This window comes from Pongo abelii, chromosome 4 (assembly GCF_028885655.2).
Source record: "Pongo abelii isolate AG06213 chromosome 4, NHGRI_mPonAbe1-v2.0_pri, whole genome shotgun sequence".
Lineage (NCBI taxonomy): Eukaryota > Metazoa > Chordata > Mammalia > Primates > Hominidae > Pongo > Pongo abelii.
The window spans coordinates 148,813,656-148,829,461 of record NC_071989.2 but is presented as its reverse complement, the minus strand read 5'-3'; the positions used below and the strand labels follow the sequence as shown (position 1 = coordinate 148,829,461).

Below are 15,806 nucleotides of genomic sequence, written 5' to 3'. Positions count from 1 at the left end.
TAGATATTCAAGGAAGGAATAAACAAAGAAGGAATAAAAGAACTTAGAGTATCACCCCTTTGTAACCCCTAATGAATTAATGGATCTAAGCAATGCTCATCAATGGCTAATAATATCACAAAAAGAGAGACAACTATATACTTATTACCTCCTGAAGAAAGTATACAAATACCACCTATGAAGTAGTCCCATTAAAAAACAAAAAAAAGAATCAAACCTGAATACAGTCAAGTCTCTAGATCTAACTACTAATTTATAGAAAATCCAAAGGATAGAAATACAAGTTAAACAAAATCATAGCAATATCATCAGGAAAATCCATACTCTGGGAAGCCTAATGGAAAAACATTCTATTTCTTCAGCCAAAAATTGCAAGAAGAACGATAAGAAAAATGAAATGTAGCCCATAGATTAAAAAAGGCTTAAGAGACATTGATTAATAGTGATTGTATGAATCTTATTTCAATCCTAATTCAAACAAGTCACTAAATACATACATACAGATTTATAAAACTATCAGAGAAATATGAAAACGGCTTGGATATTTGCTAAGAAACTCTTATTAAAATTTTTTAGGTAGGAAAATTGTACTGTGTTATTTTTAAAATTATCTTTTAAATACTGAATATTAACACTTTTATAAAAGTAACATTTTTAATCACTAATTTTCAAATTTTAAAAATAAAAAGTTAAAAATGTTTGTTTTAAATAAAAATAATTTTGTAAGAATGAGGATGTGGAGGAAGTACAGATGAAATAAGATTGGCCATGAATTAGACATTCATGTTAAAACACTAACTAGGTGATGGATTCTTAGGATCTCAAATACTACATTCTCTATATGTTTGAAAAAATGCCATAACAAAAAGGTTGTTAAATTTGTTTTAATTGTATAGGCCTTATTTGAGTTTTCTTTAGTGCCACACTGTAAGAAGTACTTCACGTAAATAAATTACCCTTAAAACTGGGGGGGAAAAAAACACTTTTAGGTAGTGATCACATAAAAGTGATTCTCAAACCCTGAGATAGTTTCTACGAGCTACATACTTCAAATAAGCAAAAGGAGCTAAATCAATGGTAATGCAGTAGAAAAAACAATGTCAAGAGTTCTAAGTTTGAATGTTGACTCTGTCCCTATTAGCTTGGTTACCTTAAACGGAGTTATATAACATCATTGTGCATTAGTTCCCTCATCTACAAGAATGTGTTTAATATTTCTCACTACACAGGAACCAGTGGCAATGAATAGAGATAACACAAAAGTTGAGCAAAATGTCTGATATTCAATAATTTCTTAATAAACATTTATTCCTTCTTTTAAAAACATGTTACAATAGCATGACTTTAGCTTAAGAGTGGGATGTGGGAAGAATGTACAAAGATAACCACTAGCAGAGAAAGACTCTTGAATAGGACACAGTTACTAAAAATGATAGGGGAAAAATGACTGAATATATACAATAACTAGAGTGATTATCAGTATTTGTTCAGGAAAAAAGTCAGCATTTATGGTTGGTTTGTCCAAACCACAAATCATCCAAACCATTCACAATCTGGTTTAAGGCCAGCTGTGGTAGTTCACATCTGTAATCCCAGCACTTTGAGAGGCCGGGGCAGAAGGATTGCTTGAGCCCAGGAGTTTGAGAACAGCCTCAGGAACGTGGCAAAATCCCATCTCTACAAAAAATACAAAAATTAGCCAGGCATAGTAGTATGCGCCTATAGTCCCAGCTACTTGGGAGGCTGAGGCTGAAGGATCACTTGAGCCCAGGAGGTTGAGGTTGCAGTGGAACATATTCACACCACTACACTCCAGCCTGGATGACAAAGCACGACTCTGTCTCAAAAAATAAAATAAAATAAAATCTGGTTTAACAAATCATTTCAATAATAATTCAAAGGAAAAACTGAGGTTGGGCTATATTAAAATTAATGTTAACAATGAAAGCCCAAAAGGATGAATAAAATTTTGCTAAATATTTTATTTTCTTTTACATATTAACTTTTCTATATATCAAATTTTAAATAATACACCAGACCTGGAAAAAAAGAAAAATCTGACATTATTTTCAAAGAATATATTTACAACTGTTGGGACTAATTTTTTTTTAGTATGTTCTATAAAACTACAAATATTCTATGTAAAAGTACTTATTGCTTACCACAGCTTAACAATAAAGCACAAATATTTTTAAAATTAGTACTCTGTAAAAATAAATTAATTCCCACTTTTTTCAGATGACTTAGAAATGTCAAGAAATGAACAGACTTAAAGGTACCAAATTATACCCTCAATAATGTCATCATCCCCACCTCCTCTTATTAACAGAGACTAGGAGAAACTAACATCTCCCTTCCACAAGCCACAAACAATTAGATGGAGAAAGAAGGTGAATGAGATACCTTATGGTCACTACACAAACATTAATAACAGTAAGAAATCTTTTTAAAAATCAGTTTTAGAGACTTAGGAGTCTAAGATCAGTTAAATTATGCAGCTGTCTTTCAACTTTTATAGAAATGAAAAAGTTAACAGTTAATTGTTAAAGAAAGCAATGTAAGTCTTTTTCTAAATGGTAATTTTAATTATTTTATTTTATTTTTAATTGACAAATAATAATTGTATATATTTACGGGGTACAATGTGATGTTATGATATATGTATATGTTGTGGAATGATTACATCAAGCTAATTAACATATTTATCACCTCACATCTTTGTGGTGAGAACATTTAAATCTACTCTTAGCAATTTTGAGATATACATTATTGTTAACTATAGTCACCTTGCTATGCAATATATCATTAAAACTTATTCCACCTATCTAAGTGAAACTTTGTACCCTTTGATCAACATTTCCCCTCTCCTTGTGTACTCTCCTCCCACCCTCATCCCCACACTCTGGTAACCACCATTCTATTATCCACTATGAGCTCAACGTTTTTAGATTCCACATATAAATAAACTATTATTTGTATTTGTCTTTCTGAGCAATAAGGCATCTTAAAGCCACATACCAGAAGCCAGCAAATATTTAACCAATTCCAGGTGTCCCTCCTGAGATGCCTCCATCAGAGGTGTGGAGCAGCCAAGTTCTATATCAGCCCCTGCCTTAATAAGAAAGTCTGCAACTTCAGAAAATCCTCCACAGCAAGCCAAAGTAAGAGCAGTTTCTTGAGTTTCTTCTGTCTGGGCATTTATATTTGCTCCTAGGAAAGTATAAAAATAGATAAAATTAGTTGCAAGAGACTTATAATAAAGACATTAATTTTCTGAATTGTGATAATCACCTCTGTCTTCTCTGCTTCTGTGGTTTCCTCCAGGGTGTTCAGAATTTATCATCAATGCAATATATATATGCTAGCTGTAGTAAACTTCACCAGTACTAACACAAAACATCCAAAGAAAACTGATTTTTCTAAAAGAAGCAAAACTGCTTTACCTTGTGCTAAGAGTAGTGCTACCATTTCTTCATGTCCTTCCCGGGCAGCTTCCATCAAGGGAGTGTATCCTTCATCATTAACTTCTTCAAGATTTGCTCCCCTTTCAATAAGTAGAGCTGCCAATTCAACATGTCCTCCGCAGGCAGCTAGCGTCAATGGAGATTCAAATGAATCTGCAGGCATGTTCACTTGAGCACCACTATCCAAAAGCAAACGTGCCACCTCTACATGTCCATCCTGCAGATTTTCAGAAGTAAAGAAAGAAGGAGAGAAATTTTTTGTTTTGAGATTTTTTTAAGTGGGAGAGAAGAAAGCAAGAGATTGGAAAAAGATAGGAAAAAAAAAAAGACAAGATTAGAAGATTCAGCATAGACAGCATATATATTATCATGCTCATCTGAGCCTTATCAAAAGTCCATCAATATTGTTTTTAAGTAATTTTCAAATTATTTTAACCAACTTTTGAGCAAGCCCAAAATTCTCCAAAAGAATGAGACTTGGTGACATAACAGTCACAAATCCAAATATTTTAAATTTCCATTTTTTGAAGTTCAAAAAACTGTGAAATCTATAGTCAATGCTACCTCAAAATAACTAGATTATACTACTGCCAGGTCAAATATAGTCATACCCTCAAACTCAGGTGTCATATTCAAATGTAGAAACTGTATTACATCTATTTCAGAAACAAAGGCATAGCAAAAAATAACACAACAAATTATGTGAAGTCATTACCACGTGGGATTATGTCACCAACATAGACGTCTCTGGATTGACACTATCCTATATTTTTCCTAATCACAACACCTTGTTGCAATGAGGCAAAGATTTTGCAATAATGTAAAAATAAAGACATTCATTTGTAAAAAATTTTTACCATGGCCTATCTGCACAGATAGTCAATTAACAATAAAATATTCTCATGGTGGGTATCAATTCTACCTATCACCATAAATATCCTTCTTTAATTTCAGATTTTTAATGTCAAAATTTATGTAGGTCTTTTTTTTTCTTATACTTTAAGTTGTAGGGTACATGTGCACAACGTGCAGGTTTGTTACATATGTATACGTGTGCCATGTTGGTGTGCTGCACCCATTAACTCCTAATTTACATTGGGTATATCTCCTAAGGCTTTCCCTCCCCGCTCCCCTGACCCCACAACAGGCCCCGGTGTGTGATGTTCCCCTTCCTGTGTCCAAGTGTTCTCATTGTTCAATTCCCACCTATGAGTGAGAACATGTGGTGTCTGGTTTTTTGTTCTTGTGATAGTTTGCTGAGAATTATGGTTTCCAGCTTCATCCATGTCCCTATAAAGGACACGAACTCATCCTTTTTTATGGCTGCATAGTATTCCATGGTGTATATGTGCCACATTTTCTTAATCCAGTCTATCATTGATGGACATTTGGGTTGGTTCCAAGTCTTTGCTATTGTGAATAGCGCCGCAATAAACATACATGCGCATGTGCCTTTATAGCATCATGATTTATAATCCTTTGGGTATATACCCAGTAATGGGATATTTCTAGTTCTAGTATTTCTAGAAATCAAATGGTATTTCTAGTTCTAGATCCTTGAGGAATCACCACACTGTCTTCCACAATGGTTGAACTAGTTTACAGTCCCATCAACAGTGTAAAAGTGTTCCTATTTCTCCACATCCTCTCCAGCACCTGTTGTTTCCTGACTTTTTAATGATCGCCATTCTAACTGGTGTGAGACGGTATCTCATTGTGGTTTTGATTTGCATTTCTCTGATGGCCAGTGATGATGAGCATTTTTTCATGTGTCTGTTGGCTGCATAAATGTCTTCTTTTGAGAAGTGTCTGTTCATATCCTTTGCCCACTTTTTGATGGGGTTGTTTTTTTCTTGTAAATTTTTTTGAGTTATTTGTAGGTTCTGGATATTAGCCCTTTGTCAGATGAGTAGATTGCAAAAATTTTCTCCCATTCTGTAGGCTGGCTGTTCACTCTGATGGTAGTTTCTTTTGCTGTGCAGAAGCTCTTTAGTTTAATTAGATCCCATTTGTCAATTTTGGCTTTTGTTGCCATTGCTTTTGGTGTTTTAGACATGAAGTCCTTGCCCAAGCCTATGTCCTGAATGGTAGTGCCTAGGTTTTCTTCTAGGGTTTTTATGGTTTTAGGTCTAACATTTAAGTCTTTAATCCATCTTGAATTAATTTTTGTATAAGGTGTAAGGAAGGAATCCAGTTTCAGCCTTCTACATATGGCTAGCCAGTTTTCCTAGCACCATTTATTAAATAGGGAATCCTTTCCTCATTTCTTGTTTTTGTCAGGTTTGTCAAAGATCAGATGGTTGTAGATGTGTGGTATTATTTCTGAGGGCCCTGTTCTGTTCCAATGGTCTATATCTCTGTTTTGGTACAGGTACCATGCTGTTTTGGTTACTGTAGCCTTGTAGTATAGTTTGAAGTCAGGTAGCGTGATGCCTCCAGCTTTGTTCTTTTGGCTTAGGATTGTCTTGGCAATGCGGGTTCTTTTTTAGTTCCATATGAACTTTAAAGTAGTTTTTTCCAATTCTGTGAAGGAAGTTATTGGTAGCTTGATGGGGATGGCATTGAATCTATAAATTACTTTGGGCAGTATGGCCATTTTCACGATATTGATTCTCCCTATCCATGAGCATGGAATGTTCTTCCATTTGTTTGTATCCTCTTTTATTTCATTGAGCAGTGGTTTGTAGTTCTCCTTGAAGAGTTCCTTCACATCCCTTGTAAGTTGGATTCCTAGGTATTTTATTCTCTTTGAAGCAATTGTGAATGGGAGTTCACTTATGATTTGGCTCTCTGTTTGTCTGTTATTGGTGTATAAGAATGCTTGTGATTTTTGCACATTGATTTTGTATCCTGAGACTTTGCTGAAGTTGCTTATCAGCTTAAGGAGATTTTGGGCTGAGACGACGGGGTTTTCTAAATATACAATCATGTCATCTGCAAACAGGGACAATTTGACTTCCTCTTTTCCTAACTGAATACCCTTTATTTCTTTCTCCTCCTGATTGCCCTGGCCAGAACTTCCAACACTATGTTGAATAGGAGTGGTGAAAGAGGGCATCATCCCTGTCTTGTGCCCGTTTTCAAAGGGAATGCTTCCAGTTTTTGCCCATTCAGTATGATATTGGCTGTGGGTTTGTCATAGATAGCTCTTATTGAGATATGTCCCATCAATACCTAATTTATTGAGAGTTTTTAGCCTGAAGGGCTGCTGAATTTTGTCAAAGGCCTTTTCTGCATCTATTGAGATAATCACGTGGTTTTTGTCTTTGGTTCTGTTTATATGCCGGATTACGTTTATTGACTTGCATATGTTAAACCAGCCTTGCATCCCAGGGATGAAGCCCACTTGATCATGGTGGATGAGCTTTTTGATGTGCTGCTGGATTCGGTTTGCCAGTATTTTATTGAGGATTTTTGCATCAATGTTCATCAGGGATATTGGTCTAAAATTCTCTTTTTTGGTTGTGTCTCTGCCAGGCTTTGGTATCAGGATGATGCTGACCTCATAAAATGAGTTAGGGAGGATTTCCTCTTTTTCTGTTGATTGGAATAGTTTCAGAAGGAATGGTACCAACTCCTCCTTGTACCTCTGGTAGAATTCAGCAGTGAATCCGTCTGGTCCTGGACTTTTTTTGGTTGGTAGGCTATTAATTACTGCCTCAATTTCAGAGCCTGTTCTTGGTCTATTCAGGGATTCAACTTCTTCCTGGTTTAGTCTTGGAAGGGTGTATGTGTCCAGGAATTTATCAATTTCTTCTAGATTTTCTAGTTTATTTGCATAGAGGTGTTTATAATATTATCTGATGGTAGTTTGTATTTCTGTGGGATCAGTGGTGATATCCCCTTTATCATTTTTTATTGCATCTATTTGATTCTTCTCTCTTTTCTTCTTTATTAGTCTTGCTAGAGGTCTATCAATTTTGTTGATCTTTTCAAAAAACCAGCTCCTGGATTCATTGATTTTTTTGAAGGTTTTTTGTGTCTCTAGCTTCTTTAGTTCTGCTCTGATCTTAGTTATTTCTTGCCTTCTGCTAGCTTTTGAATGTGTTTCCTCTTGCTTCTCTAGTTCTTTTAATTGTGATGTTAGGGTGTCAATTTTAGATCTTTCCTGCTTTCTCTTGTGGGCATTTAGTGCTATAAATTTCCCTCTACACACTGCTTTAAATGTGTCCCAGAGATTCTGGGATGTTGTGTCTTTGTTCTCATTGGTTTCAAAGAACATCTTTATTTCTGCCTTCATTTCGTTATGTGCCCAGTAGTTATTCAGGAGCAGGTTGTTCAGTTTCCATGTAGTTGAGCGGTTTTGAGTGAGTTTCTTAATCCTGAATTCTAGTTTGACTGCACTGTGGTCTGAGAGACAGTTTGTTATAATTTCTGTTCTTTCACATTTGCTGAGGAGTGCTTTACTTCCAACTACGTGGTCAATTTTGGAATAAGTGCGATGTGGTGCTGAGAAGAATGTATATTCTGTTGATTTGGGGTGGAGAGTTGTGTAGATGCCTATTAGGTCTGCTTGGTGCAGAGCTGAGTTCAATTCCTGGATATCCTTGTTAACTTTCTGTCTCGTGGATCTGTCTAATGTTGACAGTGGGGTGTTAAAGTCTCCCATTATTATTGTGTGGGAGTCTAAGTCTCTTTGTAGGTCTCTAAGGACTTGCTTTATGAATCTGGGTGCTCCTGTATTGGGTGCATATATATTTAAGATAGCTCTTCTTGTTGAATTGATCCTTTTACCATTATGTAATGGCCTTCTTTGTCTCTTTTGATCTTTGTTGGTTTAAAGTCTGTTTTATCAGAGACTAGGATTGCAACCCCTGCCTTTTTTTGTTTTCCATTTGCTTGGTAGGTCTTACTCCATCCCTTTATTTTGAACCTATGTGTGTCTCTGCACGTGAGATGGGTCTGCTGAATACAGCACACTGATGGGTCTTGACTCTTTGTCCAATTTGCCAGTCTGTGTCTTTTAATTGGAGCATTTAGCTCATTTACATTTAAGGTTAATATTGTTATGTGTGAATTTGATCCTGTCATTATGATGTTAGCTGGTTATTTTGCTCGTTAGTTGATGCAGTTTCTTCCTAGCATCGATGGTCTTTACAATTTGGCACGTTTTTGCAGTGGCTGGTACCAGTTGTTCCTCTCCATGTTTAGTGCTTCCTTCAGGAGCTCTTGTAGGGCAGGCCTGGTGGTGACAAAATCTCTCAGCATTTGCTTGTCTGTAAAGGATTTTATTTCTCCTTCACTTATGAAGCTTAGTTTGGCTGGATATGAAATTCTGGGTTGAAAATTCTTTTCTTTAAGAATGTTGAATATTGGCCCCCACTCTCTTCTGGCTTGTAGAGTTTCTGCCGAGAGATCCGCTGTTAGTCTGATGGGTTTCCCTTTGTGGGTAACCCAACCACTCTCTCTGGCTGCCCTTAACATTTTTTCCTTCATTTCAACTTTGGTGAATCTGACAATTATGTGTCTTAGAGTTGCTCTTCTCGAGGAGTATCTTTGTGGCGTTCTCTGTATTTCCTGAATTTGAATGTTGGCCTGCCTTGCTAGGTTGGGGAGGTTCTCCTGGATAACATCCTGCAGAGTGTATTCCAACTTGGTTCCATTCTCCCCGTCACTTTCAGGTACACCAATCAGACGTAGATTTGGTCTTTTCACATAGTCCCCTATTTCTTGGAGGTTTTGCTCATTTCTTTTTACCCTTTTTTCTCTAAACTTCTCGCTTCATTTCATTCATTTGATCTTCAATCACTGATACCCTTTCTTCCAGTTGATCGAATCGGCTACTGAAGCTTGTGCATTCATCACGTAGTTCTTGTGCCATGGTTTTCAGCTCCATCAGGACATTTAAGGACTTCTCTACACTGGTTATTCTAGTTAGCCATTCGTCTAATCTTTTTTCAAGGTTTTTAGCTTCTTTGCATTGGGTTTGAACTTCCTCCTTTAGCACGGAGAAGTTTGATCATCTGAAGCCTTCTTCTCTCAACTCGTTAAAGTCATTCTCCATCCAGCTTTGTTCCGTTGCTGGCGAGGAGCTGCGTTCCTTTGGAGGGGGAGAGGTGCTCTGATTTTTAGAATTTTCAGCTTTTCTGCTGTTTTTTCCCCATCTTTGTGGTTTTATCTACCTTTGGTCTTTGATGATGGTGATGTACAGATGGGGTTTTGTTGTGGATGTCCTTTCTGTTTGTTAGTTTTCCTTCTAACAGTCAGGACCCTCAGCTACAGGTCTGTTAGAGTTTGCTGGAGGTCCACTCTAGACCCTGTTTGCCTGGGTATCAGCAGCAGAGGCAGCAGAACAGCGAATACTGCTGAACAGCAAATGTTCCTGCCTGGCCTGATCGTTCCTCTGGAAGCTTCGTCTCAGAAGGATACCCGGCCGTGTGAGGTGTCAGTCTGCCCCTACTGGGGGGTGCCTCCCAGTTAGGCTACTCGGGGGTCCAGGACCCACATGAGGAGACAGTCTGTCCATTCTCAGATCTCAAACTCCATGCTGGGAGAACAACTACTCTCTTCAAAGCTGTCAGACAGGGACATTTAAGTCTGCAGAGGTTTCTGCTGCCTTTTGTTCAGCTATGCCCTGCCCCCAGAGGTGGAGTCTACAGAGACAGGTAGGCCTCCTTGAGCAGCGGTGGGCTCCACCCAGTTCGAGCTTCCCAGCCGCTTTGTTTACCTACTCAAGCCTCAGCAATGGCGGGCACCCCTCCCCCAGCCTCGCTGCCACCTTGCAGTTCGATCTCAGACTGCTGTGCTAGCAATGAGCGAGGCTCCATAGGCGTGGGACCCTTCAAGCCAGGCGCGGGATATAATCTCCTGGTGTGCCGTTTGCTCAATTGGAAATGCAGAAATCACCCGTCTTATGCGTCGCTCACGCTGGGAGCTGTAGACTGGAGCTGTTCCTATTCGGCCATCTTGGAAACCGCTCTTTATGTAGGTCTTAACGCTTGTTGTGACACATAAGGTCAGAGGCTATATTGTACTGTATTTCAAAAATGACCATAATGTTGCTAATGAAAAATAAATACTGAGTAGAAAAATAAGGTTTAGTAGTTCTTTAATTAAAGAAATAAGGCTGGGCATGGTGGCTCACACTGTAACCCCAGCACTTTAGGAAGCTGAGGCAGGCAGATAGCTTGAGCCCAGATGTTCGAGACCATCCTGGGCAAAGGGTGAAACCACGTTCCTACAAAAAATACAAAAATTAGCCAAGCATAGTGGTGTGCACCTGTAGTCCCAGCTACTTGGGAGGCTGAGGGCAGGAGGACTGCTTCAGCATAGGAGGCAGAGGTTGCAGTGAGCCAAGATGCCGCCACTGCACCCAGCCTGAATGATAGAGACCCTGTCTCAAAAACAAAAAAGAATTAAATAAAGAAACCTTAATTGTTAAATTTCAATATCCATCAAGATTTTTATTATACTTTGACTAGCCCAGCCTTAATCACTTTTGATATAATGCCAAAAACAGATGAGTTCACATTAAAATTTTAGTTTTACTAATACTTCAAATACATGTAAAATAAAATATTTTAACCAAATTACTGTACTGAGTTATCTGGTAGTTGAAATACATTTCTAATTGAAAAGAAAATAAGGATTTATAAATGTCAACAGATCAAGGAACTGCTATTCTGCCTATCTCCTCTAGGCTCTCGATACATTGTTTTACTTGAATTTACTTGAATTTTTGAAGTTTTTGTTTTGTTTTGTTTTGTTTTGTTTTTTTGTGTTTTTTTTTGAGACAGAGTCTCACTCTGTCACCCAGGCTGGAGTGCAGTGGTGTGATCTCAGCTCACTGCAACCTCCACCTCCCAGGTTCAAGTGATTCTTGTGTCTCAGCCTCCCAAGTAGCTGGGATTACAGGTGCACACTACTATGCCTGGCTAATTTTTGTATTTTAGTACAGATGGGGTTTCACCATGTTGGCCAGGCTGGTCTTGAAGTCCTGGCCTCAAGTGATCCAACCCGCCTCAGCCTCTCAAAGTGCTAGGATTACAGGCATGAGCCACCTTACCCAGTCAAATTTTTGAATATTTTTTTGATAGATTCTGCTAACATATCTTGCGTACATATATTAAGAGGGGAATTCCAAAAATAATAATAATAATAAATAAATAAATAAATAAATCTTTTCTTAAAGCCTAGGCAACATAGTGAGATGCTGTCTCCACAAAAAGTTTAAAAGTTAGCTGGGCATGGTAACATGCCCCTCTAGTCTTAGGTACTCGGGAGGCTGAGGCGAGAGGACTGCTTGAGTACAGGAGGTACAGGCTGTAATGAGCCATGACAGTGCCACTGCACTCTACCCTGGGTAACAGAGTGAGAGCCTGTCTTCAAAATAAAGAGAAAAAGAGAGAAAGAGAGAGAGAGAGAGACTAACAGAAAAACCACCCAATCAACCCATAGAATCATATGATATATGAGACAGTATAAGATACAGGTGGGAGGCTTGGGAAGCTGAGGCATGAGAATCACTTGAACCTACTTGGGAGGCTGAGGTACGAGAATCACTTGAACCTGGGAGGTAGGTTGCAGTGAGCTAAGATCACACCACTGCACTCCAGCCTGGGCAACAGAGCAAGACTCTGTCTCAAAAAAAAAAAAAAAAAAAAATAGAGGTAATATGTGGCTCCTGCATTAAGCCATTATGTTTTGAGTGATTTGTTAAACAGCAATAGTCAACAAAATAGAAATTAACATGTGTAATGATGAGCTTATTTAATCACATCTGAAAAAATGCATTTGTACTTCCAGGTAATTTTCTTGCCATTAAATTTGTCTTAAATACTTACGAGAATGCTTTGAGTTTCTTTGTATTTGCACTCTCTTTTAGATATGCATATACACATGATATATATGTGCTTACAGAAGTAGAAAAAGGATTTCTGGATTGACAGCATTAAAGGTGATTATTCTCTGTGACACAGAGAATTGTGTATTAAAAGTATGATTCTAGATTATCCTTTAAAAAAACAGTTAAATGTTTTATAGGCCATCCATACAGTTTGAGTCAATATATTTTGAGGTCAATTTGCTATTTAAGATTTTAATATGAAACTGTAAAAACACAAGAACTATGTTTACTATCTCCAGAATTAGAGTTTTATCAATAATATCCCTAAGGCCAAATACTTTGACTGTTCTATTCCAAAAGCAGATGCATTCAAGCATCAACTTTGTTTAATTTAGCATTAAGAAATTATATAAACCCAACACCATTAATAACTCTTTTATTTTTTTTTTTTTGAGACTGAGTCTCGCTGTATCGCCCAGGCTGGAGTGCAGTGGCGCAATCTCTGCTCACTGCAACCTCCATCTCCTGGGTTCAAGCGATTCTCCTGCCTCAGCCTCCCGAGTAGCTGGGACTACAGGAGCCCACCCCATGCCCAGCTAATTTTTGTAGCTTTAGTAGAGACAGGGTTTCACCATACTGGCCAGGCTGGTCTCAAACTCCTGACCACGTGATCTGCCCGACTTGGCCTCCCAAAGTGCTGGGATTACAGGCGTGAGCCACCGCACCCGGCAATTAATCACTCTTAAAGGCTTAAACACATACGACCTTTTCTTCCCATAAAATCTCAAGTGAGTGTAATTTAAAATTACCATGCAGGCCTCCATTAAGGCAGTGTGCATCTCATCTGTTTTGTGCTCTTGATCTGCACCAGCTTCAAGTAGAAAGCGAACCATATCCAAATGGCCTTGAAAAAAGGAACAAAAATTTTAAAAGAATTCACTATCAGTTTAATACTTAAATATTGAGGTATGGAATCTTTTTCTTCAGATGTCTGTACAAGAATTTGATAACTTATTTTGCATTCAATAAATAAATCAGTAACAGTTTTACAAAGTCCATTCAAAGCAATATACAGGCTTTTTTCAAGGTCTTATTATCTAGGCTTTAATGACTGAATTAGTACAAGGCACATAATTCAAGTTAAGTAAAGCAATAATGCTTTTACCTTGGTTGAATATACATAAATTATTTATCTAATCAAAACACTGAGATCAAATAGAAAGCCAAGTAAAGTATCTTTGCATCATATATTCCAGAAAAACAGCTTTAAAATAACCATAAACCCACTGTGGCAATAAGCAGGCACAGAAAACTCCATTTAAAATAATTCCAATCCTCTTGATACAGTGAATATATAAAAAGCCTTGATAGTCAATAAGAAAATGACAAACACTCCAGAAGAATGGGTGACGGATATGAAATGATAATTCAACAAAGAAATGCAAGTGAATATTAAACTGATGAAAACAATATTAAACCGTCCTATTAAAGAATGCAAATTAAAACAAGACACCATTTTTTTACTATCAAAATAGCAAATATTAAAAAGAATGATAATACCCAGTGTTGGTGAGGGTGTAGGGTGGGGCAAAGGGCACTCTCAAACATTGTTGGTGGGAATATAAATTGGTTGAACCTTTCTAGAAGGCAATTTGGCAATATGTAGCAAAACCCTTAAAAATGTCCATACCCTTTGACCCAGCAATTCCACTTCCAGGAATTTATCCTAAGGAAATAATCAGAGATTACGCAAAAATGTCTGCACAAGGATGTTATCACTGTTTTTAATAATAGTAAAAACCTGGGAAGAATTTAAGTGTCCAACAATAGGCAATTATGGTGCATCTATTTGATGTATTTGGCAGAGACTGCTAGTTCCCTATCTAATATCCATTCTCTTATTCTTTCTCACTTTAAGAGACGAGGTCTCTGTTGGCCAGGCTATAGCCCAGTGGCATGATCATAGCTCACTGCAGCCTCAAACTCCAAGGCTCAAGGGATCCGTCTGCCTCAGCTGCCCGAGTAGCTAGGACTGATCTAGGCCTCAAGAGATCCTCCTGCCTCAGCCTCCCAAAGTGCTGGGATTATAGGTGTGAGCCACTGCACCCAGCATTCTCTAATTCCTTTTTAATAATAGAACTCCAGTTTCATCTGGGCAGCAACATACCTGACTAGAAGACTATGTTTCTCTGCCCATCTTGCAGTTATGTGTAGCCAATGAGATGTAAGTGGTAGTTATAAGGCCGCATACCTAGGAAGACTCTTTAAAAGGAGCTTACTAAATTGAGAGGCACTCCTTAAAAGACTCCCTTAACGTCTTTCCTAGAATGTGAACTGCTGGGGTCCTAGCTATCATCTTGGTTTTAGGTTTATTGTAACCTTGAGGATACAAACCACATACTAGGATAGCAGAGCAGAAAAATAGAATTATGAGCTCTTGATGACAATGGAACTGCATACTAGCCCTAAATGCTTACCTTTGAATTTCTCTCTTGCTCAAATCGTTAATTTAGATTTTGTGACATATGCAACCAATTTTAATCCTAAATGAAATAGTGAAATAGTACATAATCATCAAAAGTTACATTGTAAGAATATTTATTGAGGCCAGGCATGGTGGCTTACACCTGTAATCCTAACACTTTGGGAGTCTGAGGTAGGAAGATCACTTGAGGCCTGCAGGTTGAGACCCTCCTGGGCAACATAGTGAGACCCCCATCTCTACAAAAAAATTAAAATAAAATTAGCTGGGTATGGTGGTGTGAGTCTGTAATCCTAGCTAATCAGGAGGCTGAGGCAGGAGGATCGCTTGAACTCAGGAGTTTGAGGCTGCGGTGAGCTATGATAGTGCCACTGCACTCCATCCTGGGTGATAGAACAAAACCCTGCCTCTAAAAATAATAAAAAATAGGCCAGGTACGGTGGCTCATGCCTATAACCCCAGCATTTTAGGAGGCCAAGGCAGGTGGATCATTTGAGGTCAGGAGACCAGACTGACCAATATGATGAAACCCTGTCTCTACTAAAAATACAAAAATTAGCCAGACGTGGTGGCATGCACCTATAATACCAGCTACTAGGGAGGCTGAGACAGGACAATCACTTGAACCCAGGAGGCAGAAGTTGCAGTGAGCCGAGATCGTGCCATTGCACTCCAGCCATTGCACTCTTGTTTCAACAAGAGTGAAACTCCATCTCAAAAAAACAATGATAATAAATGAAAAATAAAAAATAAAGAATATTTATTGAGATGAAAAATGTCCATGATACACTGCTAAGTAAAATAAGTAGATTATAAAACTGTTAAGAGTATAACTATTTTGTTTAAAATATATATATATGTTTGTATATAAACATACTTAAAAACAAACTGGAAATGTATACACTAAAATATTGTATACATGCTTTTTTATCTTTAGATGGTAGCATTACATGTCATTTTAAAATTTCTTTTCTTTAGCTGGCTGTGCTGGCTCACACCTGTAATCCCAGTACTTTGGGAGGCTTGGGAGGCTCAGGCAGGAAGATCACTTGAGGTCAGGAGTTCAAGACCAGCC

General features: G+C 37.9%; 1 protein-coding gene across 7 annotated transcripts in view; it reads right to left on the bottom strand.

Moving 5' to 3' along the window:
* Nucleotides 1-15,806, bottom strand: part of ANKHD1 (ankyrin repeat and KH domain containing 1) — a 129,399-nt gene that overhangs the window by 72,009 nt on the left and 41,584 nt on the right. For all 7 annotated transcript variants that reach the window (XM_024247080.3, XM_063724500.1, XM_024247082.3 and 4 more), the window contains exons 7-9: nt 13,059-13,153; nt 3,444-3,681; nt 3,019-3,210 (exon numbers count right to left, since the gene is read on the bottom strand). In XM_024247080.3, the coding sequence (XP_024102848.1) occupies nt 3,019-3,210; nt 3,444-3,681; nt 13,059-13,153 (525 nt within the window). The remainder of the gene's footprint in view (nt 1-3,018; nt 3,211-3,443; nt 3,682-13,058; nt 13,154-15,806) is intronic.